Source organism: Neoarius graeffei, chromosome 17, assembly GCF_027579695.1.
Source record: "Neoarius graeffei isolate fNeoGra1 chromosome 17, fNeoGra1.pri, whole genome shotgun sequence".
Taxonomy (NCBI): Eukaryota; Metazoa; Chordata; class Actinopteri; order Siluriformes; family Ariidae; genus Neoarius; species Neoarius graeffei.
The window spans coordinates 34,565,743-34,593,327 of NC_083585.1; the positions used below are offsets into that span (position 1 = coordinate 34,565,743).

The 27,585-nt window shown below is 38.9% G+C and overlaps 1 protein-coding gene across 3 annotated transcripts in view; it reads left to right on the forward strand.

Annotated features, from left to right (window-relative positions):
• The window catches only part of git1 (G protein-coupled receptor kinase interacting ArfGAP 1), a 70,993-nt gene extending 48,039 nt beyond the window's left edge, over nt 1-22,954 (forward strand). For 2 of the 3 annotated variants that reach the window (XM_060944087.1, XM_060944089.1), the window contains 7 exons: nt 215-367; nt 2,168-2,449; nt 14,686-14,766; nt 14,905-14,981; nt 15,106-15,276; nt 18,895-18,958; nt 19,049-22,954. In XM_060944087.1, coding sequence (XP_060800070.1) covers nt 215-367; nt 2,168-2,449; nt 14,686-14,766; nt 14,905-14,981; nt 15,106-15,276; nt 18,895-18,958; nt 19,049-19,264 — 1,044 coding nt within the window. In that variant the 3' untranslated portion in view covers nt 19,265-22,954. The remainder of the gene's footprint in view (nt 1-214; nt 368-2,167; nt 2,450-14,685; nt 14,767-14,904; nt 14,982-15,105; nt 15,277-18,894; nt 18,959-19,048) is intronic. The other variant, XM_060944088.1, reaches the window with a different exon arrangement.
• The last annotated feature ends 4,631 nt before the right edge of the window (nt 22,955-27,585 follow it).

The window sequence follows — 27,585 nt, forward strand, 5'->3', positions numbered from 1 at the left end:
CTCTCTCACCCCCAAACCTATCAACTTTCTTCCTCCAGTCACTTGGACTCCTGCAAATAACAGTACCACACTATAAAATTAAACATAAATTATGATGTTGATATAAAATTATACTGTTTTCTAAGCAACATTATTCCAGTAGACTGTGGGAAACACTGGTGACATTGAAATACTATGATCTCTTTTGATGTATCTTTTGGTTTATTTATTTCAGAGCATGGACTCTTCTGATCTGTCAGATGGGCCCATCACGCTGCAAGAATATCTGGAGGTGAAGAAAGCCCTGGCCTCATCTGAGGCTAAAGTCCAGCAGCTCATGAAGGTCAACAACAACTTGAGCGAAGAGCTGAGGAGGCTTCAGAAAGAGGTATAAGCATGTAACAAACAAACCTATAGGATCAGGGACAGATTACTGAACGCTTAGAGCCCATGCTAATCAGGCCACTTCAAAAAGGCCATAATTCAGTGTGTAAATGTTACAATTCCGATTCTAAAAATGTAAATAATTGCTAGAAATTTTGGGATTTCTTCATCTACAATCCATATCATCATCATCATCATCAAGAGTTTCAGAGAAGCCAATCTCTGCACATAAAAAGAGAGTCCAAAAACCGACATTGAACACCCGTGACCATCAATCCCTCAGGTGGCACTGCATTAAAAACTGACACAGCTGTATAAAGGATATTACTATATGGGCTCGGGAACACTTTGGAAAACCGTTATCGGTAAACTCAATTTGTTGCTGCTTCTACCATGTAAAGCGAAAGCCATACATCAATAACAACCAGAAATGCTGCTGAATTCTCTGGGCCCGAGCTCATCTGAGATGGACTGACACAAAATGGAAACGTGTGCTGTTGTCTGAGTCCGCATTTCGAAAGGTTTTTGGAAATCACGGATGTGATGTACTCCGGGCTAAAGAAGAAAGGGATCATCCAGATTATTACCAGCACAAAGTTCAAAAGCCAGCATCTATGATGGTATGGGGGTGTGTTAGTGCCCATAGTATGGGTAACTTGCATATCTGTGAAGGCACCATTTAGTTCTGAAAGGTATATACAGTATTTGGAGCAGCACATGCTGCCATCCAGACGATGTCTTTTTCAGGGACATCCCTGCTTATCCCAGCAAGACAATGCCAGGCTGCCTTTTGCACATGTTACAACAGTGTGGCTTTGGAGTAAGAGAGTACAGGTGCTAAACTGGCCTTCTTGAATTCCATTGAAAAAATAAAAATGAAGCACAAAATACAACGAGAGACCCCTGACTGTTGAGCAACTGAAGTTGTATATTAAGCAAGAACGGAAAAGAATTTCACGTTCAAAACTTAAACATTAATATCCTCAGTTCCCAATCGCTTACTCAGAGGTTTTTAAAAGAAGAGGTGACGTAACACAGGCCCTTGACCCAACTTTTTTGGAATGTGTTGCAGGCATCAATTTCAAAATGAGTGTATGTTTAAAAAACCCACAAAGTTGATGAAATTCAACATTAAATATCTTGTCTTTGTACTGTGTTCATTTTAATATAGGTTGAAAAGGATTTGCAAATTATTGCATTGTGTGTTTATTTCCGTTTTTCACTGCGTCCCAACTTTTTTGGAATTGGGGTTGTGGTTGCTAATGAAGTGGATATTCAGATTGGAAGACTACAGGCTGTAATGGTCAAATTAGCCCTTGTTTCTTTACCTTGTCAGATTTATTTTTAGTCTTGTGGTTGTTTGTTGTAATGGCTGTGAATCAGTCTTAATTATGTGAAAATAGTCAGGTATAGATAATCAGATATTTGTTGTCTGTTTGTTACTGCTTGTTTGTTCGTTGAGTCCCTTGATAATTCATAGATGGCCAGTATTTCGCTCACTCTTGTACACAAACATTGTGATATTGCAGACCTGCCCAACACTCGACAACGAGTCTGTGCACATGTATGTGATTTACAGTATGTGTTAAACCCACCATGAGAATGACTGACTACTATTCACTCTCTTCCACTCTAATGGCTCCATCCCCCCTCCACCATTTTGACAATGTTCTCTCAGCATGATGAAGCCCGTACTTGTACTTCTCAAGCCCATGTGTTGGAACGACTCTTTGTGTTTTATGTGTTTTATGTTTGTGTGTGCGACTCTGGCTGACCCCCCACCCCCACCCCTTCATCCCTATAGATTTCGCGGATGCAGACGGAGAACGTAGCTCTAAGGGGGGCTCAGGCTGGGCCTGCGGGGGCTCTGGGGGGTGGCAACCCGGCCCTTTGGCCCACCGGGGTAAGAGGGGCAGGAGGAGTAGGCAGTGGGGAGTTGAGCTTGGCTCCGCCCTCCTCAGCTCCTCTGCGGAGGGACAGGCAGGCCTTCTCGATGTACGAGCCCGGAGTGGCCGCCCCCAAAGCCCTCGGCCCAGCACTGGACTCCCTGAGCGGCCACCTGCAGCCCCTCAGCACCAGCGTAAGTGTGAGTGGCTCGCCTGATCCCTGAACTCTGACCTTTTTGACCTCTGTGTTAACTCTCAGCCTTTTTGTCTCTTTTTGTCCTGGTAGCCTGCCGCTTTTGCCTGGGCAGCCAATGCTTACACCTGTGTTTGTGTGTTTATGACTGATTAACACTGCACATTGCTCTTTACTGCCACCTCATGGTCACACATCAGCACAATCTACACTGGAAATTACTCCAAATGATGTATGTTACCAAAAAAAAAAAAGCCATCTGTTCATGGTCAGGAGCATGAACTGCCTTTTTTTTTGTGTGGGGGGGAATAGAGGCAATGTGGTGTAGGGCCCGACCGATACATCAATAAATAATGGTGCTTAATGACCTCCTTGATATCAAAGGCCAAGAAGGCACCTTTATTCTGAGTTACGCAACCAGCCAGTTAGCCTGAAGGATTCACATGTGCGGCTTTGATGAGCAGAAATGGGCCACATAATCCAGCATGTTTGTGAACCTCAAGCGAAGGTAAATGCTCTTTTTATTTATAAAAACGATTGAGCTTATGTTAGATTAGCCTTTTGTCTTTATAGAACAAATACATTTACTTGCATATGTTTACTAAGAAATTCCAGTGTCCAGAGTTCGCTGTCTAAGTTCGTAAACTAGCTGCATCCTATGGCGTCAGATTTGTCACATGTCGCAAGCGCAATAAAACGTGCTCATGAGCAAATTGTATTATTTCACATGCACGATATTAACTGCCACTCGCACAATAAGTCCAAATTCTCACACATTCAACAACCAAACGCGCAAGCTAAGCATTATTTGAAGTAACATGCTAAGCTAGCCACAATCAAACAAAGATAAAAGCTAATGTTTGAGACTAGAGTTTCAACAGTGACATGTATTAGTTGACCTTTGTAAACAATGTGTTTTACACAATACTAGTTTTTCATTCAGAAGCGTGTAATTAGTCAAGTAATGTTAGTAGAACAATGCTATTACATTCTAGAACAAAGGTCAGCTATCCTATAAACTTATCCTGTTTAAATACAGCTACTTACCAAAAAAAAAAAAATCAAAACTTGTTACCTTGAAATGTTCTTATTTCAGTTGTAATGAGTAGAACCCCTAGACAGCCCGTCAATTTGTGTGAATGAACAGTGCGAGATGCTTTCTGATGGACGTTTGCTAGCTATAGACCGACAAGACACCTTTGTGCCTCATGTGACAACAGCAAGCTATTCTCTGTGTTTTGAGTACGTCAGGGGCTGAGGGAAACGATTTAAACTAGAAAAAAAAGACTATAAGCAACAATGTCAAACAGATGAAGAAGGCGTTTTGATATATATAACAATTCATATATATTTTAGGATTGAAATTAATTTTTGTACAGTTTCTGCAGTTTCTGTATAAATAAAAGAATAGTGTCCTAAAGTATTTCATAGATAAATTATTGCATATATCTCTATTTGTGTACTGAAGGCGGATTAAATATATCCATCCATCCATCCATCCATCCATCCATCCATCCATCCATTATCTGTAGCCGCTTATCCTGTTCTACAGGGTCGCAGGCAAGCTGGAGCCTATCCCAGCTGACTACGGGTGAAAGGCGGGGTACACCCTGGACAAGTCGCCAGGTCATCACAGGGCTGACACATAGACACAGACAACCATTCACACTCTCATTCACACCTACGGTCAATTTAGAGTCACCAGTTAACCTAACCTGCATGTCTTTGGACTGTGGGGGAAACCGGAGCACCCGGAGGAAACCCACGCGGACACGGGGAGAACATGCAAACTCCACACAGAAAGCCCCTCGCCGGCCACTGGGCTCAAACCCAGAACCTTTTTGCTGTGAGGTGACAGTGCTAACCACTACACCACCGTGCTGCCCGGATTAAATATATGTGGGTCCGTCTCAGAAACTGGTCTCTCATTTGGGACATTCTGGTCAAAAAATAAATTTTCTAGTTTTACTATTTTTTGTTTTTGCATTTACTTAACACTCAATGTTTCTTTTGTCATGTTTAATGAGAATAAAGATAGCATCTTGCTTTATCTGGCCTCCACTGTGGAAAATGTTAATGATGTTCTGAAGTTCACTCGCGTAACATGGAAACATGTATGCATTTAAAAACCCTCTTTAATAACCAAGGAATATCTTTTTCTGTACATATATATTTTGTTTCTTTAAGTGCAATTATTGGACAGAAAACAAAAACATATATTTATCATTATTTTTAAATTTTACTCCTTAGTTTTGAATGTTCATCAGTTATCATGTATTTTATTAAACTTTACTTTGTTGTGTCTGCAGGATGTCATGTAGATACACCCCTTATTTTATACTAAATTATCAATTAGCATAATAGTAATACACAGACCAAAGTTTGAAACTGTCACACGATATCCCATTGATTTATTCAGTTATTTGCTTTTTTCATCACTAATGTAACATGGGAATGTGTTTTTTCTTTACTAGTTTCTTTTTACAGTGAAGATATCATTACTTACATCACATCTGAACAAGTTGCAGATTTACACACTGCATTAAAATGTAATCATTCTCACAACTTAAATTGTATTTTGATTACAATTCAAATGTTTTTGTAAAATTGATTTACATATAAACTACATCATGAAGAATTAAAGCCCCTTCACAGATGAGTGAAAATATTGAATAAATTTCCTCTTTTTGATTGCTTGGGTTAAAAATTCCAAGTTATGATGACTGAATTGATTATTCACTTAAATATGAATAATATGATACATTTTGGGTATTTGATATGGTGAAATATGACTGTTTGCAAAATGACAGTGAAATATAAGCAGTATCAGTGATACTGTTAAAAATGACCCTTTCAATAATGCATACCGTCAAAACGATCCATTTTCTCATCCTGATCAATTACATACAAAGAACTATGGAGATATAGAATAAATATGTGATTTTTCCTTGATTATGAAATTTCAATCAGTTTCGCCTATAATCTGTGAAAGAGGGGCTTTAAATACAAGGAGGCACAGACAGCCGACCACTTCTATGTTTTATGAACGTAAGATAAAATCGTTAATTCCACAGTTGCTCACAATATCAATTCTTCTCAGCTAACTGCGTGATTATCATTTCTGTGAGGAACTGAAACAGTTGGGGACATATTTTCAAAAAAATTATTCTCATTCACTCTTTATGGTTACAAGTTCACTCTCGTAATAAGGAAGCACGATCTCAGACGGCTGACCACTTTGTTACGAACGTGAGAAAATCATTAATTCCGTTATTTCTCAATCACGTCAACTTGTCTCAGCTCTGTCCGTTATTATCGCTTCTGAAAGGAAATGAAACGGTCGGCCACCTTATCGTAATAAAATCTTGTTCCCATTTTATGGTTTAAAAGCTCACTCTCGTCATAAATGATTACATGTGGCCGTTTCCGTATTACGAAAGTGTGAAAAATGTTAAATTCTCTAATTCCTCATAAATATCAATTCTTCACAGCTAGGCCCGATGGTCATCAAATGCTAATGTCAAATAAAGTTATTCAATATGAAATGCCTAGAACTAAGCTGATAATGTGGCCCATTACGACCGAATGTTCAAATCCGTCATCATGGCAAAATGACTGGCCGTAGATTCTATCAAAAGTTTGATCTAAATTGACCATGGTTGCAAAATATTGGCCAAAAATACGCAAACACTACGAAATATGAAAGTAAGATGAAAAAGAAACATTCTATTGCCTTATACTGCAAGACTAAAACAAAATAAAACTGTCAAAACTCACCTTTTCAGTGATAACGTCCGAACAGATCACCCGCGTAACAAAGACCGCAAATGGAAGCATGATCAACTTCTAACTGTTGGAGTGGAAAATTCCATTCTACACATGCAAATTGTTAATGTGTGTCCTTCCCCGCACACAAATAACACGCTACGGTAAAAAATAGACCACAACTCATTTTATAGCTCAGAAATTCATACAAGACCAGCTACCATTGTAACATATTCTGTAAGAAACATATTCTTTCAGCTACTTTCAGCTTTCATTTTAAAAAACAAAATCGCAGATTTATAACTAAATTTTTGTATGGCGTAATGATTTTAAGTTACTACTTTTGGTGAGGTAGTGACCTCGACCCTGAGGCTTTCCGTTTAGATCAAAACACACGATCGTATTGGTTTTGGGTATGCGAAAAATGGAGTTACAACGGTGATCAAATATTTTGCATGATGTTTTATTACGGTTATGATTATTCTGTGAGCGCACCAATCCTTAGGTGTGTAAAGTTACAACTTAAAATGGAATTAGTGATAACTGTAGACTTTTCAGTGGACTGCAACCTTTTTAAAGGAACAGTCCACCGTACTTCCATAATGAAATATGTTCTTCTCTGAATTGAGACAAGCTGATCCGTACCTCTCCGAGCTTTGCGCGACCTCCCAGTCAGTCAGACGCGCTGTCACTCCTGTTAGCAATGTAGCTAGGCTCACCTTCACTTCCTCTGAGTGAAGGTATCAATGCGCTGTCGAAGCGTGCAGAAGGTGTTAGTACGCCTGTCATTATAGTGCGGACTTTCCATAGCATAGAAAATCGCTACGTTTCAATTTGTGTAACTGAACTTTGTTTCATGTCACTGGTCATATAAACCTATGTAAACAGGAAAAACGCGGAAGAGTTTGGTCGCATCTAACTACAGCCCCAAAAAATACCATTGGCCATGCTGAGCCTAGCTACATTGCTAACAGGAGTGACAGCGCGTCTGACTGCGTCTGACTGACTGGGAGGTCGCGCAAAGCTCGGAGAGGTACGGAGCAGCTCGTCTCAATTCAGAAAAGAACATATTTCATTATGGAAGTACGGTGGACTGTTCCTTTAAGGGAATGTGATGTAGTCAACCGTTTATCATGTCCCAGATCAAGCGGCCATTTTTCCACAAATTTGCAGAATTTTTGCCAAATTCTGAATAGAGTATTCACATCAAAGATTTAGTTTTATCTGTATTATTTCTTTCATCATTTTATTTCAAATTAAAACCATCATCACCATTCAAAACCGTATAGTTTATTGACTGTGAGTATATTTAGTGGGGGACCCCCACAGTACCCAGTTTCTGAGACAGACCCATGTGTATATATAATTTTTTTTTTTTTAAATAAGTAGGCTATATCTTGAAAACACACAACTAATAAATATACATGTTTCCAGATGACTTCTAAAACGTGGGATTACTTTCCCAGCAGTGGTGTTGATGCTCCCCAGTGTAATATCTCCTCCAACAAGGCCAAGCAGAAAATCACAACACACTTGACTAATCTGTTGTGTGTGTGTGTGGTCCCCTCCCCCTGTATGTTTAGGCCTGCTTGAGTCTTTTTGTACTGTTCACAATATTTTAATACATTTCTTTTTGAATAAATATCTATCTATCTATCAATTTTTTTTTGAATGAGGGGTGGGTATTTACTGATCATATCGATTACTGGAAACCAGACCTTTTTATTATTATTGGTATCCGTACCAAAAATCCCTTATCGGTCGGGCCCTAATGCGATGTGTCCATTTTTTTAGGGATTGACTGATGGTATCTCTACCATTAGAAGCTATGTCTAATATGCCAAGAGAGGCCGTCTCGATGAGCTTGTCTTGTGCGTAGCTGCTGATTGAGCTAGCTGGGAATGTGGATTATAATTGGTTCATGGAATGTATGGGTGCTTGATTGTCTGACCAGTGGACTGATTTGGTGTGAATTTTTTTTTTTTTTTTTCTTTTCTCTGTACTGTTACCTTTTAATGACCAGGTTGCCGCTACAGGATGCAAATTGCGAGCTGGCATCAACAGACAGTGCCCTCCATGATTATTGGCACCCCTTTTAAAGATTGGTAAAAAGGGTTTGAAAAAAATCCACCTTTTGGTGAAGTAGCTTCATCTCACACTGAAAAAATGAGAAAAATCCAACCTTTTAATTGAAATAAATTGATCCAGAGAAAAAGAAACCCCTCATCAAGAAAGAATTATTTTTGAACAAAAATATGTGACACTACTATTGGCACCCCTGGAAATGATGGTGAACACAATGTAACTGAAGCACGTTTCCCATTTAAATTGTACGTTTTTGAGTTGATTGGAGTGTGTAGGAAATTTGAAGCTGTAATCCATGACGTCCTGATTAACTAGGGGAACAAATGTGAGGTGACGCAAAGGCCAAATCCCTTTAATACCCTGTGTCCGAAATCACTCACTTGTTCACTACTCCCTGTATAGGGAATTACTTTCTTGAGGACTATATAGTGAGCTCTAGGGCTGTAACGATATGCGAATCGAAATCGCGATACGCAGAGCCACGATCCGTATCGCGATACAAGAAGGCAGAATCGCGGTACACCCTTTCAAACTTCTCCTCAGCCCAAAAACAGAGGCGCTTCCAAACTTCAATTTATGAATACTTTACTTTTTATTTAAATTACATTTTAAACTTACTTAAATTACTTTTATTTTTTTATATCTATTAGTAAGTCGTTTTTTCGCCGACCTGCGACAATCTTCTGCGAGTCACGCAACGTCTACACTCGCCACTGGCAGAGCATTCATTTCTTTTAAGCGGTCGCCATTCTGGTTGCGACGCGGGGAGCGAATCTGTAAACAAGCAGCTCATTGGCTGGCTAGGTGTGCCACAAGCCAATCACAATCACTTGACCGGAAAGGCATGCAGTGTTGCCAGATTGGGCAGGTTTAGGTGCTTTTTGGCTGGTTTTGAACATATTTTGGGGTGGAAAACGTTAGCAGTATCTGGCAACACTGAAGGCATGTCTGCTTGGGCGGAAGCCTTCTGCGGCAGTTACATTTTGACACGCGAGCAATGTTTCACCATAAAAATTCCGTAATTTCCATCTGTTTTCCGCGATCACAGAAAATCACTGGCCCTATGAGAGTGAGACAGTGAGAGAGCCACCTCCCCCCCCAAAAAAAATCTTAACGGATTTACACGATTTGGAAAAATGACTTTTTCAGAACCGAAAAAAACAGAGCTTCCGGCTCAACAGTATTATTTTGAGAAATAAAACAATCTTTGGATATACATTTGTTCATTTTTGCATACATATTACCCATTCTCTGCAGTGGTCTGAATTATTTGTTATTAAATAGTTAATGTAAGTAAGTAAATGTTAATAAGTCAAATTTACTACTTTAAAAAAACATTTTAAAAAAATCGTGGGCGTATCGAATCGTGGGTCAAAAATCGCGATACAAATCGAATCGTGAGTTGGGTGTATCGTTACAGCCCTAGTGAGCTCATTGATAAAATGAAAACACTTTTGGACACTAGTCTGTCGCACTGTTATTTATGTCGTTATTGTCACACAATTAAAACGTGCTATGTCAGTCGACTGGTGGGTTTTCAGAATAATAAATACATGCATTTATTTTTTTCGCGGTCCTGTTTCCATCAATTCGTGTCCTCTGATTGACTCGCGAGCGGTCCGGAATCCTACGATCCGGACCCCGGTTACGGACTTTTGGCGACTCGCTCGTTCACAACAACAACAAACATTGTCGCAATTTTTTGTCAATGTTTATTTTTGCATTTTTCAGTATAATGGCATGAATTTTACAGCATGGATAGCAATAACAACAGTGTTCACAGCGAAAGCGAGTTTTGCTACCCTGATGAAGACGAAATAAAAGAAAACATTTCAGGAGAAAGCTGAAAACGAGCTTGTAGCAGGTTTGTTCTAAATATGGTTTCCCTTTTGGGCGCTCTCATTTTCTGTTAGAATTTGGTAAAGAAAAAAATAAATATATTATTTACTAGCTTAAGGTCCGTCCGTATGGTGAAATACCGTGACCTCGGCCTTGAAAATACTGACCTTGGCCCAGAGGCCTCGGTCAGTATTTTCAAGACCTTGGTCACGGTATTTCATGATGCGGACCTCCCAGCTATATATATATATATATATATATATATATATATATATATATATATATATATATATATACACACACACACACACACACACACACAAGTGTGCATGTATGCAAAAGTTTGGTCACCCCTGGTCAAAATTGCTGTTACTGTGAACAGTTAAAGGGCTGATGACACGAACATGACTCTGTGCAATTTCTTAAATAAACTATACAACATGGCAAACATGTTAGATTTCTGTTATAATTACGTGAAAAGAAGCTGTTGTTACGCAAATATCCAACTTTTAATTGCACAGCGCAAGAAAACTGGGTCCGTGGCTCGCGGCCATGTTGTGACGTCAGCGGGAGAACACGCTGCGGTTCACTGGCTGTTCTACTCATAGACATCCTATGGTTCTACTCTGGTTCTACTCAATGGAAATGGCGCATGAAAATGCCGGTGAACTCTCTAGTGCTAGCTCTTCCTCTTCTGGGAGTCTAGAATTGTGTTGATCTCTTCCGAATAGAATCTATGATAGCCTACCCTCTTTACCCTTTGCCTCTCGTTGCTAGGCGGCAGTTACATGAAAGCCGCAAGCTTTCACAAGCAAATACATGACTGATATCACGCCGACTTTATGATTACATTTATGATTATCATGTAGAATCTATAGCTCTACGTACCTTTATCTTATGTCGTTTCACAACACGTGTTCTGACAGGAGGACTGTCTGGATCCGGCATAGCTACTAGTAGACCCCCTCCGGAATACTGGCAGTGTTGCCAGATTGGGATTTTTCCTGCCCAGTTGAGCGGTTTCAAGTGCATTTTGGTGGGTTTTGAACATATTTTGGGCTGGAAAACGTCAGCAGTAATCTGGCAACACTGTGTAGGCACTGCTGATGGTAGTAACACACGTTTGTGATGAACTGAACACCCAAGAGATTCCTTTAAGCTGGGAAGGGTGTCAAAACAATCCAAATCGAAGTGTTCAGAGCACAGGACGGATGTTGGTGAGGGCTCCCACTTGTCACGAGTGCACCTGACTTGCTTCACCCACTTCGCATGCAGCTTGGGATCTCTGGGAAACTTGAATAAACTTACCCCATCCTTGTGGGTTTTGGAGCAAAAGCCGGCAACACAACGCGAAGGCATAATAACTTTTATATATATATATATATATATATATATATATATATATATATATATATATATATATATATATATAAAATAATGTATAATAATACTAATAATGACAAACTGAACACCTGTCGCATCAACAATAAACTGGTAAGTTAGGAGGAAGGTTCTTTTGCTGACGTCATATAGCTCCTCCTCCGTCTCCTGGGTGTTGCAGCCCCGTCAAATTTGCCCAAATAGCCGCGTTTTTTATCATAACTTGTAAAATAGGCGCCTTCGTGAATTAATATATGGATCATCGGGAATTACTTTTTATGTTATAAAACATCACCAAAGATGTCAAAAACGTGTCATCAGCACTTTAAGCAAGTTGAAGAGGAAATGATCTCCAAAAGGCATAAAGTTAAAGATGACTTTCCCTTTCTATTTTAAGCAAAAACTTTTTTTATTTTCATCTTTTACATTTTCAAAATTACAAAAAAGGAAAAGGGCCTGAAGCAAAAGTTTGGGCACTCTGCATGGTCAGTACTTAGTAGCACCCCCTTTGGCAAGTATCACAGCTTGTAAACACTTTTTGCAGCCAGCTAATAATCTTTCAGTTCTTACCTGGGGGATTTTCACACATTTGTCCTTGCAAAAGGCTTCCAGTTCTACAAGTTTCTTGGGCTGTCTTGCATGCACTGCTCTTTTGAGATCTATCCACAGATTTTCAATGATGTTTAGGTCAGGGGACTGTGAGGGCCAGGGCAAAACCTTCAGCTTGTGCCTCTTGAGGTATTCCATTGTAGATTTTGAGGTGTGTTTTGGATCATCGTCTTATTGTAGGACCCATCCTCTTTTTAACTTCAACTTTTTTACAGATGGTGTGATGTTTGCTTCCAGAATTTGCTGGTATTTATTCGAATCCATGCTTCCCTCGACCAATGAAATGTGCCCTGTGCCGCTGGCTGCAGCACAACCCCAAAGCATGATCGATCCACACCCATGCTTCAGAGTCGGAGAGGTGTTCTTTTCTTGGAATTTGGCACCCTTTTTTCTCCAAACATACCTTTGCACATTGTGGCCAAAAAGTTCTATTTTGATTTCATCAGTCCACAGGACTTGTTTCCAAAATGCATCAGGCTTATTTAGATGTTCATTTGCAAACTTCAGACGCTGAATTTTGTGGCTAGGACGCAGGAATAGTTTTCTTCTGATGACTCTTCCATGAAGGTCATATTTGTTCAGGTGTCGCTGCATAGTAGAACAGTGCACCACCACTCCAGGGTCTGCTAAATCTTTCTGAAGGTCTTTTGCAGTCAAACAGGGGTTTTTATTTGCCTTTCTAGCAATCCAACGAGCAGTTCTTTCAGAAAGTTTTCTTCATCTTCCAGACCTCACCTTGATCTCCACTGTTTCTGTTAACTGCCATTTCTTAACATTACAGTCTGAGGAAACAGCTACCTGAAAACACTTTGCTATGTTCTTGTAGCCTTCTCCTGCTTTGTGAGCATCAATTATTTTATTATTCAGAATGCGAGGGAGTTGCTTGGAGGAGCCCATGGCTGTTGATTTTAGGGACAAGTTTGAGGAGTCAGAGAATTTATACAGCTTTGAAATCTGCATCATCTGACCTTTCCTAATGAAGAATTTGAACAAGCCACAGCTCAATAAGCTAATTAAGGTCTGGAACCTTGGTAAAAGTTACCTGAGAACTCAAATGTATTGGGGTGCCCAAACTTTCGCATGGTGTTCCTTTTCTTTTTTCACTCAAGTTGTACAAAACAAAAATTATACACACATCTTTGCATAAAACGCTGAAAAGAAATGTATTGTCTTTACCTTTCTGCCTTTTGGTGATCAGTTCATCTTCTGCTCACTTAACTATTCACAGTAACAGACATTTTCAGCAAGGGTGCCCAAACTTTTGCATGCCGCTGTATATGCATGTGTACATGTATTTTTGTGATAAATACATATTATACTGAGTGTATTTCCCACCTTAATAAATACGAAGTACTTTGTGTCTGTTGCATCTTTCAGTTCTTTTAACCCGAGGCTGAATACTTTTCTTCTTTGCCGCTGCCTTTTATTAAATCAAATTTGAGGCTTTTGATTTCTTTCAGCGTGACTGCAATGCATGATAGGATATAATGCTTGGTTAGTGAACATCGGTTGTACACTACTTTTCATGATGCATTGTGGGATTCTTTGAGTGCACTACATATACAGGGTGTAATAATTCTCACTACATTCGGACAGCACTACAAAATGGCGACCTCACTATATAGTAAGTAGGGAGCGATTTCGGACACAGTGTTAGTCATCCATCAACATGGGAAAGATAAGAGACCGCACAAACCAAATGAGGGAGAAGTGTTTTGACCTTCAGAAGTCAATGATTGGTTATAAAAAAAAATAGCTACTCACCTGAAAATGTCCATTTCTACTGTTACGGCTTTTTACTAATCTTTACAAGGGGTGCCAGTAATTGTGGAGGGCAATGTATAAAAATAAATACTTACCACTGTGGCTGTGCTGATGAGATACAGCAGTCACAAAGCTTTGGTTGTTTGCCTCAGATAAGTGCAGTGTTCTAGGATTGTTAAAGCTTCCAAAATACAGAAAAAAAAAATGTTGAGGCATCAATTCCTAATGTGGCGAAATGGAGATTTTAAACGATTAGTCATAGAATGACAATACTGGTAGGAGAAATACTAGAAATCGGATAATTATGCCAACTGCTGGTCGATGCTTACTCGTGAGTTGTATCTTGTTTTCATTTGGTGAAGGTTAAATATTATTGTGGAGCAATTATTTTTATCCTTTCAGATGGGTTGAACAACTTGTCTCATTTTTTAGGGTGTGGGTTTCATTTCTTGTGGGTGTTTGTTAAATGTTGTACTGTTCTTGATTGACTTGAATAGACTCCTGCTGCAACCCCTTTTCTCATGTTCTGGACACTCACAGGTCTCCCACTTTAATGTTTCTTGATGCTGTTTGCTTGATTCCATCAGTATCGTTCTTCTGATTTTAACATTAACCATATCTTATCTTTGCCTCTGCTTCCTTCACTGCTATAAACTGAAACTGGCAGCACATTTAAATCACTGTCGAGCTTGACTTCCTTTTCTTGGAGCTCCACAGAGGTCTTCCTTCAGTATTTTCACCTGTCTGTCTGGCTTTCCCCAGCCTTGGCATTAAGCTTTTGTTGCTTGTTTCCATTTTCAGGTGCGAAAAGGGGCTTCTGCAGGCCCTACCCCTTATGGAGGACCACACATGTCCGCCTCCATGGAGATGGGACGCTATATGGCAAGTGAAAAAAGGGGTGGTAGGGAGTTCAAATAGTCAGCTCAGTTTATGGTTTTGAATGACTTATTCATTGGTCTGAATGGATTAAATTTGAAAGTAAGCTAATGTCCACCTGATGTATTGCTGTCTCTGCTTTAGCCCCCTAAATTAGAGAAACATGGTAGTGGAACTGACAGTGACTATGACAACACTCAAACATATGACATCTCTGTTGGGTGAGTGGAGCCTGTTTCAGATTTTTGCTCGTTTTTAAATTCGTAAATGTCGGTAGATTTATTAGCTTTTTATCAGCATGTGTAAGTGGTAAGTGGCATTTTGTGCGTGTGGGTGTGCGCACAGCATGGGCCGCAGCAGCGAGGAGGAGAGCCGAGTGGAGGTGGAGGATAGTGGAGATGCGGGAGAGCCAGATCCCACACTACCCTGCACAGAGGATGTCATCCTGAAGACTGAGCAGGTCACCAAGAACATCCAGGAGCTGCTGAGAGCAGCACAGGAGTTTAAACATGACAGGTAGGAGCTTCACCCCAACACGGACAGTACCAGTCAGAAGTTTGGACACACCTTCTAATTCAATGTTTTTTCTTTATTTTTATTAATTAAGACACTTCATGCCTTAAAGTAGTGATGGATGTCGTTTCTCTTTACTTAGTTGAGCGGTTCTTGACGACATATGGATTACTACAGTTGTGGAATAGGGCTATTTACTGTATTTTTATTGTTTACTGTTTGATCTCAAACACATTACGAAGGCAAGAAATTGCACTAATTACGTTTTGACAAGGTGCAGCTGTTAACTGAAAAGCATTCCAGGTGACTACCTCATGAAGCTGGTTAAGGTAATGCCAACAGTGTACAAAGCGTCATCAAGGTAAAAGCTGGCTACTTTGAAGAATCTGAAACACATTGTTTTGTGTTTTTAACACATTTTTGTTTACCACAAAATTCCATACATATTCCATGTTATTTCATAGAGTTGATGTCTTCAGTAAGCCAGTATCTCACTGGGCTGCGACAGCCTGCGACTAGTTGGAGACACAACAATTGCAATAAAATATGCAAATTGGCAACAATTCTCACTTGGAATCACACTGAATTGATATTCGCATATTTTATTGCAATTGTTGCGTCTCCAACTAGTCGCAGGCTGTCGCAGCCCAGTGAGATACTGGCTGAACTCGCACTTCCTGTCTCACGGAAACTGACTTGAGAAGGGTTCGTGACAGCTTTGCGACACCAGCGATGCATTTTCGGCTAGTTTGAGAGAAATTTTGTCGCACGAATTTTTTCAAAATTTCAGCGACGAAGGAGCAACACTTAGCGACTCATGCGAGGAAATTGAGAAGCCCCGCGAATGTTTCAAGACACTTTTGAAATTCTCTCGCAAATGACATTCGCAAGCTGTCGCAGCCCAGTGAGTTACTGGCTTTATGGTTCTAGAATGTAGAAAATGGTTATGAAAATGAGTAGGTGTGTCCAAACTTTTTTCTGGTACTGTATTCACACAGTCACAAAACAGAAAGGGAACATGTGAGGACTTTGGGGCAGTGGGGATTTGATAGGACTGTGTATAACATGTTTTGTTGTTATCCTCTATATCATAAGATCTCAGAATTTTGCAGCCAGGGACCACTTTGAATACCAAAATAATTAATGGACCCCTTTTTTATTAGAGCACATTATTTTATTTAAATCAGACTATGACGGTATTTAGCGCATTAGACAGATGGGTCATGTTCCTCCTTTTTTTTTTTAAATTGAAGTAATTTGTCCTTTTTTTCCTGAACTTTTCAGTCACAAAAACACAACCAGCTACACTGTGAATAGATTTTAAATATTTTGTCCTATGACAGTTTCCCATGTTTGATTTAAAATTGCAGCTGGATTCAAGTTGGCATTTTAAACTGCAGTTTTAACATTTGACTATGAGCTGAACTAAATTTTAAGATAAATTGACTGACTTCTGTAAGAAACAGATTAGTATGATAAGCGTGTAAAAGCCATTCAGTCAATTAGGCTTGTAACTATAACTAAATAACTGACTGTTTTATACATTCACATTCTGCATGTATTGCAACTGCATGGCTCTGTAGGAAGAGAGTCTGGGTGCTAAACTGGCCTGCAGTCCAGACCTGTCTCTCATTGAAAATATTTGCTGCGTTATGGGAAAAAAAAAAAAAAAATATATATATATATATATATATATATATATATATATAATGGCATGCCGTTCAGGAAATTAATCTTGGAATATATTGAATGAATCCCCGAATATATTGAATGAAACATTGAATATATGGAATGAATCTCCGAATATATTGAATGAATCCCCGAATATATGGAATGAAACTCTGAATATATTGAATGAATCCCCGAATATATTGAATGAAACTCTGAATATATGGAATGAATCCCCGAATATATGGAATGAAACTCTGAATATATGGAACGAAACTCTGAATATATTGAACGAAACTCTGAATATATTGAACGAAACTCTGAATATATTGAATGAAACTCTGAATATATGGAATGAAACTCTGAATATATGGAATGAAACTCTGAATATATTGAATGAAACTCTGAATATATGGAATGAAACTCTGAATATATTGAATGAAACTCTGAATATATTGAATGAAACTCTGAATATATGGAATGAATCCCCGAATATATGGAATGAAACTCTGAATATATGGAACGAAACTCTGAATATATTGAATGAAACTTTGAATATATGGAATGAAACCTTGAGTATATGGAATGAAACTTTGTATTCTGCCCCCGCTCCCACAGCTCGACAGACAGACAACAGGTCCAAGAAAAACTCTGACTCAGACGAGAGTATTAGAGTATATTGAGAAACGCTGTAAAACTCGACAAACAAAATTTACAAATTAGTTTTATATACAGAAAATACCGTTATACAAATATGATCCACGAGGGGAATGACTTTGTCACCGTAGCTTCATTGCACATAAAAGAAGTAAACACTAATAAAACCACAAGCATTCGCCAGAGTGTTAACAATGTCTTTATTGTTTAAAATAGCCGCAACCAAATCCCGAGCCGACTGACTCACTTTTGCTGCAGGACGGCGGCAGTGCCTTCATGACGTCAGCCAAGTTTCATTCCATATATTCAGAGTTTCATTCAATATATTCGGGGATTCATTCAATATATTCAGTTTCATTCAATATATTCGGGGATTCATTCCATATATTCAGAGTTTCATTCCATATATTCAGAGTTTCATTCCATATATTCAGAGTTTCATTCCATATATTCAGAGTTTCATTCCATATATTCGGGGATTCATTCCATATATTCAGACTTTCATTCAATATATTCGGGGATTCATTCAATATATTCAGAGTTTCATTCCATATATTCGGAGTTTCATTCAATATATTCAGAGTTTCATTCCATATATTCAGAGTTTCATTCCATATATTCGGGGATTCATTCCATATATTCAAAGTTTCATTCAATATATTCGGGGATTCATTCAATATATTCAGAGTTTCATTCAATATATTCGGGGATTCATTCAATATATTCAAAGATTAATTTCCTGAACGGCATGCCATAATATATATGACAAAGGAGACCTCAAACTGTTGAGCATTTGAAGTCCTAGGTCAGGCAAAAATGAGAACATTTCACTCACAGAATTACGGCAGTTGGTCTCCTCAGTTCCCAAATGTTTAGTGTGTTTGTTGTTAAAAGTGGAGGTGATGCAACGCAGCGGTAAACATGCCTCTTTCCAAACTTTTTTGAAACATGTTGCAAATTCAAAAGGAGCATATATTTTAAAAAAAATTAATACAATTTCTTAGTTTCAAAATTTGATATGTTGTCTCTTGTACTATTTTCAGTGAAAATGAGGTTTACATGATTTGCAAATCATCGCATTCTGTTTTTATTTATATTTTACACAGCATCCCAACGTTTTTGGAAATTTCATCTTTTTATTTTCTTTTTTGCTCGTTTCTCTAATGTGGTTTCAGTCTTCTCTTTTTCACTGGGCACCATTCTAAATAAGCTATTGCCCTACATTTGGTTCTTGTGTGTAAATAAATTAAAAGGTGTGAATATTGTGAGTAACGTGGCCTGTGAAACTGGTTTTAGTTTTGTGCCATGCTCAGAGAAGATCCACTCAGCTGTGACCGAGATGGCCTCTCTCTTTCCGAAGGTCAGTGAATGTCCCCTTTCTACCTTTTTAGCTAATTCTGTTCAACAAGCCTCAGTTTCTGACTTCAGTGTTTATGCTGTGTGTCCTCAGAGACCAGCTCTGGACGCGGTGCGCGCCTCCCTCAAGCTGTTGGCCTCTAGCGCCTCGCGTCTGCAAGTGGAGTGTCGCAAAGCTGCACCCTCAGAGCCTTCGGCCAGCGCTGTTGATTACCAGCTCCTCACCCAGCAGGTCATACAGTGTGCCTATGACATAGCCAAGGCCGCTAAGCAGCTCGTCACCATCACCACTCGCGAGAAGAAGCAGTGACCCAGCTCTGGGTTTGATGGGTGCGGGGACACACTGGTGGTGGAAAGAGGAACTGCAAGCAAGCAAACAGTGGATTGTTGAAGATGAGAAAGAAATGAATGATGGAAATGGAAGGACACGAATGGGTTGGATGTTGAATGTAGGGGATGATGTTATTTTATGAATGGTGATAAAAATAAGAATCATATGTGGGGGGGGGGAAGGAATGGAAGTAACAGGAAGCTACATGCAGGTTGCACCACCAACGGAGAGAGAGGGGGGCTTATGGGAGACTGTTATGGGAGACTGTTATTGGAGCGGCTCAGATCATCTCACTACTTCTCTTAATCTGTTATTGGGATCCTTTTTAACATGCACCTTTCATTCATATCTCTCTCTCATACACACAGGTATATGCTGATGACTCGTGCATTTTTCTCTCTCTCACACACACACACACACACACACACACACACACACACACACACACACACACACACACAGACAGGTCTGCTCTTTCTCAGAATTTTTATTTTCTTTAATGTTTGTTGATTTCATGTCTACTTTTATATGCCACTCCATTGGCCTTTACCTCTCGGGACAAAGACGTAGACTTAAACACTTACACTGGAATTATTGTAATGCTTATGACTATAGTTTTTTTTAATTATTATTAATGTTATGATTATCATTGTCAGTGATGTTTTTTCTGAATTTTGTTAAATGTATTATTATTATTATTATTATTATTATTATTGATGTTGTTTTTTTTGTGTGTGGTTTTTTTTTTTTCGTTATTGTCCATCATTTGGTCGAGAAAGGGGGAACTTTTGAAAATGGAACCCTCAGTTTTTTTTTTTCTCAGTATTGGGGATCCTCATGATCTTACAAGAACATACCTGTTCTCCAGGAAGACATGTTTTGTGTAAAAAAAAAAAAATGTACAAGTCTGCATTCACCATAACCAAAGGAAATAGCGATGGTAATGAGGACACTGTAGCAATGATTTTCTAGCCATTAAGTTGCATTTGTCAGTGTCTGAAAACGAGGTCAGCTCTCATTCTTTTGACGATGGATCCATTTCTTCATTCATCTCACAGTTCACAATCCCTCCATTGTATGATTTCATCGAAGCTGCAGATTTGTTGTCTCATTCGTTACATTGCCTGTATTTAGGAGTATAGAGGTCCACTGTGGTAGGACGATTCCTCTCCAGTTCTTCCACTGTATTTTCTTTGAGAGCATCAGTTTGGCTTCTTTCCTAGTGTAGCGAGTTACAGAGTTTTGATGTGAACTTCTATTTTTTTGGACCAGATTTTTTTTTTTCTTCTATGAAAATATCAGATTGAGTATACTTCATGTTTATATTGTTTTCTTGATTTGGAAAGCATGTGTACTGTTAGTTTAATAATGTTTTATAAGCTATACAGATATGAGTGCTGATGATGGACGGGCAACATCAGTGTTTACTGTCCAGGCATTTCAGCAGGTTGCAGTAATGGGGAAAAAAAATCACAGCTGTGCTGTATAAATCTGTCCCCTAGTTGATTCTGGAGCCAAAAAGCCAGTGTGTATGAGATTGTAAGCAGCAGTCAGGGCCCCAATCCACTGCTGAATACTAGCTATAGAGCACTCTGGCTCATAGTACCACCAAGTTATTTTGTCTGACGAATACTCCTTGATATTGTGGGGTTAGTAAACTGGAGCTTTCAAATCCTATATATCGAGCACTATTAATGTTTATAATTCTCAGGCTTCTTTTAGACAGCTCGTCACAATATGTTTTCACAGATGCCTGTTTGGTGTTTATACGACGACAACATTTCAGTTTTTCTTTGGACAACATCCATATTTCAGCAGATGATCACATACTGATGATGTGTCTGACTAGACAGCTAGTACAACAGATCATCTTATTTTACTGTCAAGGCACAGTCTATCCCACATTGTCCCGTCAATACACTTTCAGTGTTGTTTTTGTATTTCTTTTGCCATTACATAAGCCTTAATTTTACTTTTCTCACTTTGTTCAATTTACCCTGATGTTTTCAGCCATTTCATGCACTTGCCTTATTTCTTTTTCATTTTGGAAATGGGATATTGTTTTCCTTAAAAAAAAAATTTCAAACAACTGTTTGAGAGAATTTACCATTTACTTTGCACATCAGTTATTTTTTTTAATAGCTACATGGCATCTCTTCCAGACTCTTTATTCCCTCGGGGTAGTGCACATGGAACCGAATCATTGAGTATGTGTTACACATATTGCTAATTTTGCCTTTTTCACAAGGCTGTTTTACAGTGGCTCTTGGAAGATGTTTTACACAGTTTATTGTGACCTTAGTTAAGAGGTTCGTACCTGAAAAGATGGTGTGTGTGTGTGTGTGTTGGGAAATGGGAGCCTTAGCACACATGGACTTCATGATCTATCCAGCACAATGTTGGGCTCCTTTAGTGTGAGTTCTGTAAGTTTAATGTCTGTCTTGTCCCATGCAGCCTCATGCCATGATACAAACAACAATCAATGCACACAAGAACAAAGCCTGTGTGAGTGCACACTTGCACGCACGCGCGTGCGCACACACGCGCACATGTTCACATCCTACTAATGCATCGTCTCTTCAAGTCAGTCAAACACACTGCACTGTACTCCTCATAACTGTTTTGAGATGGCTGATGGGAGAATTTCTTTTCGCAGAGTTAATTGTACAAAATAAAGACATTAAACTAAGCAAAAAAAAAAAAAAATAGAAACTCATAAGCTGTACATTTGTAATAAAGACAAAACTGGTAATTGTCCTAAAAGAATGCTTATTTGTATATATTTTACTTATCAAGTGTTTAGTTTTTTCTCCTTTCGTCCTTCCATAATTCAGGAACTGATTTATCTGGAAGATTATTTGCATTTTATTCACTGAGATAAAGCAGAGTGTAAACCGATAGTTCTCAAAGCAGGGTCCAGAGACCCCAAGAGGTCCTTAAAGCATAGGCAAGGGCTCATCTCATCTCATCTCATTATCTCTAGCCGCTTTATCCTTCTACAGGGTCGCAGGCAAACTGGAGCCTATCCCAGCTGACTACGGGCGAAAGGCGGGGTACACCCTGGACAAGTCGCCAGGTCATCACAGGGTAGGCAAGGGCTCTGATTTATAAATGTCAAATGTATTCTGTTGGAAAGTTTAGGACGAGAGAAGCTTTATGGTTCAAATAAATAGCCAGAATATTTGAATCATGGGTCTAATATTGCAATGGTTGGATTAGTTCATGAAATTATGCTTTAGGGTGTGCGAATTATATTTTACAGTTAAAGGGGTCCTTGGTAAAAAGTTATGTACAACCGTTTGCGGTTGTATCCATTGAATAGGATTGTATACAATGGCCTGTCGAAGCTTTAACAGCTCATTGAATTGCTTGCTCTTGTTTCAGTACATAAATTAAACCAGGATGGTGGGGTCTCCGAAGATGGAGAGCAATGATTAGACATTTCATCATAGCCAAAAACCATGCCTGATTTGTAAAACTGATTATCTGCTCCAAGACTATCGATCGAGTTCAAAATGCATGCCTCATCAGCTTTCTGCTGAGGTGAATAGCTCAGTGCTTAACTTCCCTCAATAATCAAGCACTGTATATGTGCTACGGAGGAAACACGTGTATTGGGATGTGATATTTGAAGGAAATTATGCTACTATATTAAAAATATTTTAATAATTATTTCTTGAACTGAATTATTTGATCTTATAATAATGTATGCAAATATCCATCTATCCATCCTGTTCTACAGGGTCGCAGGCAAGCTGGAGCCTATCCCAGCTGACTACGGGTGAAAGGCGGGGTACACCCTGGACAAGTCGCCAGGTCATCACAGGGCTGACACATAGACACAGACAACCATTCACACTCACATTCACACCTACGGTCAATTTAGAGTCACCAGTTAACCTAACCTGCATGTCTTTGGACTGTGGGGGAAACCGGAGCACCCGGAGGAAACCCACGCAGACACGGGGAGAACATGCAAACTCCGCACAGAAAGGCCCTCGCCAGCCACGGGGCTTGAACCCGGACCTTCTTGCTGTGAGGTGACAGCGCTAACCACTACACCACCGTGTATGCAAATATGAACGCAGTAAATCTTACATACTATTTCACACCATAGAAAATTAAACGGACACATTTTTGCTAGCCATTTTTTAATGATTAACTTTCACATCAATAGTTGACAACCACAACAAAGAGTACACATTTAATAGGCAAAACAGATCAAATCAATAATCAATACGTCCAGCACAAGACTGATGTCTAAAGTTAATTTTCAGTTGAGAGTTAAATAGTGAGTAAACACAATGAGCCCATACACCTACTGACATGGAGCTGCCTACTGCCACTGTTTTATACTTTATATAATCCACTGTGAGACTATGGTTTTATATCACAGACAATATTAACTGCCTGATGGCTTCAAACTCTATGTATCAGAAGCATCAAGTGGCAACCACTTTTGTTGGACTTAAAGATGGGTTTTCCCCTGTATTTCTCCTTCTGCTTCCTAAAGGACACTCAAGGACACATCTGCCTGTCATGAGTCCTAATTTGATTCCCACTAAATAGGTGAGTGGATATTAAAAGAGGAATATGCTGTAAACCTGATCATGCATGTATAAGTCTATCTTTAATCGTATAGTGAAAGATTTAATTACATTCCAAGCTGGGATGAAAATCGTGTATTATTATTGCTGCATAAAGTTTAAGGTTCTCTATTCCAGGAGCGCATCTCGCCTCCATACAATCAAATGTTAATCAGCAATCTGCTGACCTCGGGCATATTCTGTGGCTCTATCCAACCCTGGAATGTTTTTCTGACATCTTTGTTGGAACACTGAAATTATCATTTACTAAACACAATCAAATTCATTCAGTAAAAGAAAAGAAAAACCAGCATGCGTAATTTGGAACACCAAACAATAAATTACAAAAAGGAATTTTACTGTTCAAGACTTCGCGTGGCTAAACTGGAATTCAGTCCTTTATTATACTGAAAAACATTTGGTCCTTTTTTTTTAAACAATATCCTATTTCTCAGAATCACCTGCCACACATTTAGAAACAACAGTGGTTTGTTTTGTACCCTTCATTAACAAAACTTCATAATATCAGAACACGCGCCACAGATTTTTCGTTTTAAATTGATCTAAAATCACCAGTAGCATTGGACAGTGTGAGTAAGTTGTGCACCTGGATTAATATATTTAAAAACAGGATTGTTAGTCCCGATTTAGGGCTTCATGTCCAAGCAGAACGCAGCGCTGACACTCCCATGTCACTGAGAATATTATGGTACATCGGGGCAAATCCGTGTGTGACCTCAATCCCATAAAGAATTAGTGGGTTTGTTTGGGGATTGTAGGTTAAACAGCATCAAAAAATAGGGACCACAAACTAAACTGCACCCAGTCAGTTGAAGAGTAGACCAAATAATGACAAGAAATATCTCAAAACACTGAATGCATCAAACATTTACACAAATCATGCCTGATTCCTAAACTATAGCAAAGCTCAGCTTCATTTAACAGGTTCAAACACGTCCTAATGACCAAAGTTTACACTGAGAATATTTCTTAATACTGTGCCTTCTGTTTTATTGTGCTTTTAGGACTGAATAAGCAGAGAATTATCATTTAAACTGACCACAAATTAATGTGACATCAAGTATGACACATTAATGCTTATTTAAAAATATAACAGCGCGTGTAGTGTTGTAGTTTTGTCTTACAGATTTCAAACTGCTTAAATGTGCTTCGGTTAAATATATGGAGAGTTTGTGTTTCTGCATTGAATGTATAATGCTAAAGTAAAAGGCAAATTTTCCGATGTTCTTATGTGAAGGTTTAACAAATAAATTGAGATAAAAGTTCAGTATGAAGCATACAAATTATTGCTGCTTACTTTTGCTAATCGTGCTGATCTACAAAATACCAAAAAAAAAAAAAAAAAGGATTGTCTTGTCATATCTGCTAAACATCTCCAGGATATTCCACTGCCTTGCACATTCTGCAGCCTTCTAGTGGTAATGCACCCCTTTAACTTGTCACCAAAACTAGAAAAACTGTGTAAGTCTTTGTTTTGGAAATACCAAAATACTACACAGTGTAAAATACATCCATCAAAACCTTTTTGACTTTTACTCGCCAGTGGAACGATATAAGAACTGGCTTGTGTGTGTGTGTTGAGTTGTAGGTATTATATGAACTCTCTTACGAGACATGCATGAGATCATTCACAGAGGCGGACAAAGTACCCAACTTCATTACTTAAGTCAAAGTACAGATCCCACTGGTCAAATGTTACTCCAATACAAGTGAAAGTTGTCTAGTCAAATTTTTACTTAAGTTAAAGTACTGAAGTACTCGCTTTTAAAAATACTTAGGTATTAAAAGTACATTTTCTGTCAACGCATCGTTGTATCATTGCCACAACGCTTACAAAACCTAATGCCGTTACCAAAGACAGAAATGTGAATTCACAAAATGAACTCATGCTGTGCCATCATGGTGTTTTAACGTTAAGCTAGCTAGTGTGAAGGACGGCCCCATGAGGACAGTTGAGGGTTATACCTGTTAAAACTGTTAATATTATAGTCAGGCTGTCTGTTGTTGCCCAAATGAGGATGGGTTCCCTTTTGAGTCTGGTTCCTCTCGAGGTTTCTTCCTCATGTCGTCTGAGGGAGTTTTTCCTTGCCATCGTCGCCACAGGCTTGCTCATTGGGGATAGATTAGGGATAAAATTAGCTCATGTTTTAAGTCGTTCAAATTCTGTAAAGCTGCTTTGCGACAATGTTTATTGTTAAACGCGCTGTACAAATAAACTTGATTTGATTTGATTTGATTTAGTCAGTGAAACTCCACCTGACATGCTAACAAACTCTTTTCAAACTCGAAATCATATTGGGTAGCTAACGCTACTAGAAAAGAAAGATTTCTACATTCTGTTTATTTGGCAAGATTATGCTAAAACATATTTCTGAAAGGACTTCAGATAAGTTAACGTTATTCATGTTAGCATAACTCTGTTTTTACATGCTAACTAACAGTGTCCAAGTTAACTAGCTGTGTGTTAACGTTAGCCGTGGACAAGACGATAGCAACTTGGCGGGCAAATCCATAGAAAGTCATTTGACTAACCAGACTGCATAGCTATTGCAACGTTATCGCTAGCTCTAAAAGCACAGACAACTTCACTGCAAGCTTTCTCTTGGAATAAAACGTTTATATCCCTCAATATGCTTCTGCAGGTTGGATGGCAAGTTTTTGTAGACTGTGATGTGGTTTGTTTTCGGCAAACAAAGCAAACATTTAAAACGAAACGAATCTTTAATCCTTTCAGAAAACTGAAATATGGGTTCATGGGCCATGAGTGAGTACATTCCCCAGAAGACCCGCCTCCTTCCATTCTGCCATCAACTGATGGTGTTAAATAATGCTGCGGAGAAATCATTGAACTTGATTTTATACAGTCTATGGATGTGATGTGACCCTAGTGATTACTGATCGGGTGTCTTAGTGTCACCTGTGAAAAAACCAATCACGTTTTAGAAAAGAAAAGAAAAAACATCCACTTTTAAAGCTGCTTGATAGTAACGAGTAACGAGGACCTTGACAGAAATGTAGTGGAGTAAAAAGTACGATATTTGCCTTTCAAATGTAGTGAAGTTAAAGTCATAAGTTTCCAAAAAAAAATAAAGTACAGATACTCAGAAAGTGTACTTAAGTACAGTACTCAAGTAAATGTACTTCGTTACTGTCCACCTCTGATCATTCATAAAGATAGTATGAATTTATGCATGAATACATGTGACCATTGCACATTGTTCACACACTGTTCACACACACACTTCACGCTAGGCACAAAGGCATGTACACACAGCGCTAAATATAAATGGTACTAATTATATTCCCAGGCTTGCGCACAAACATGAAATAATACACGTATCTTGAACGGTGAATCCTCCGCGCAAGGGCTGAACGTTTACGCAGAATTCACAATAACTGGCGTGATTTGTTTGCTAGATGTTTCCACTGTATACTAAGTATTAAAGTATACTAAGCATTTTGAAGATTTTTAATCACAAGTTAAATTTTGTGAGTGCGCACCACACCCTCAACTCAGTGACATGGAGATTGAGTGCAGATTTGGGGAGAACTTTGAGAACTTGTGATTCTGCTTTGCACTAAGGTCCCTCTTGTGTAGAGGTTGCTGAAAAGTCAGGAGGAGACGGGGAGGTGGTGGTGGGTGCAGAAAGTTTGTCATGGATGGCATTCGAAGAAATAAACTAGGATGAGTGT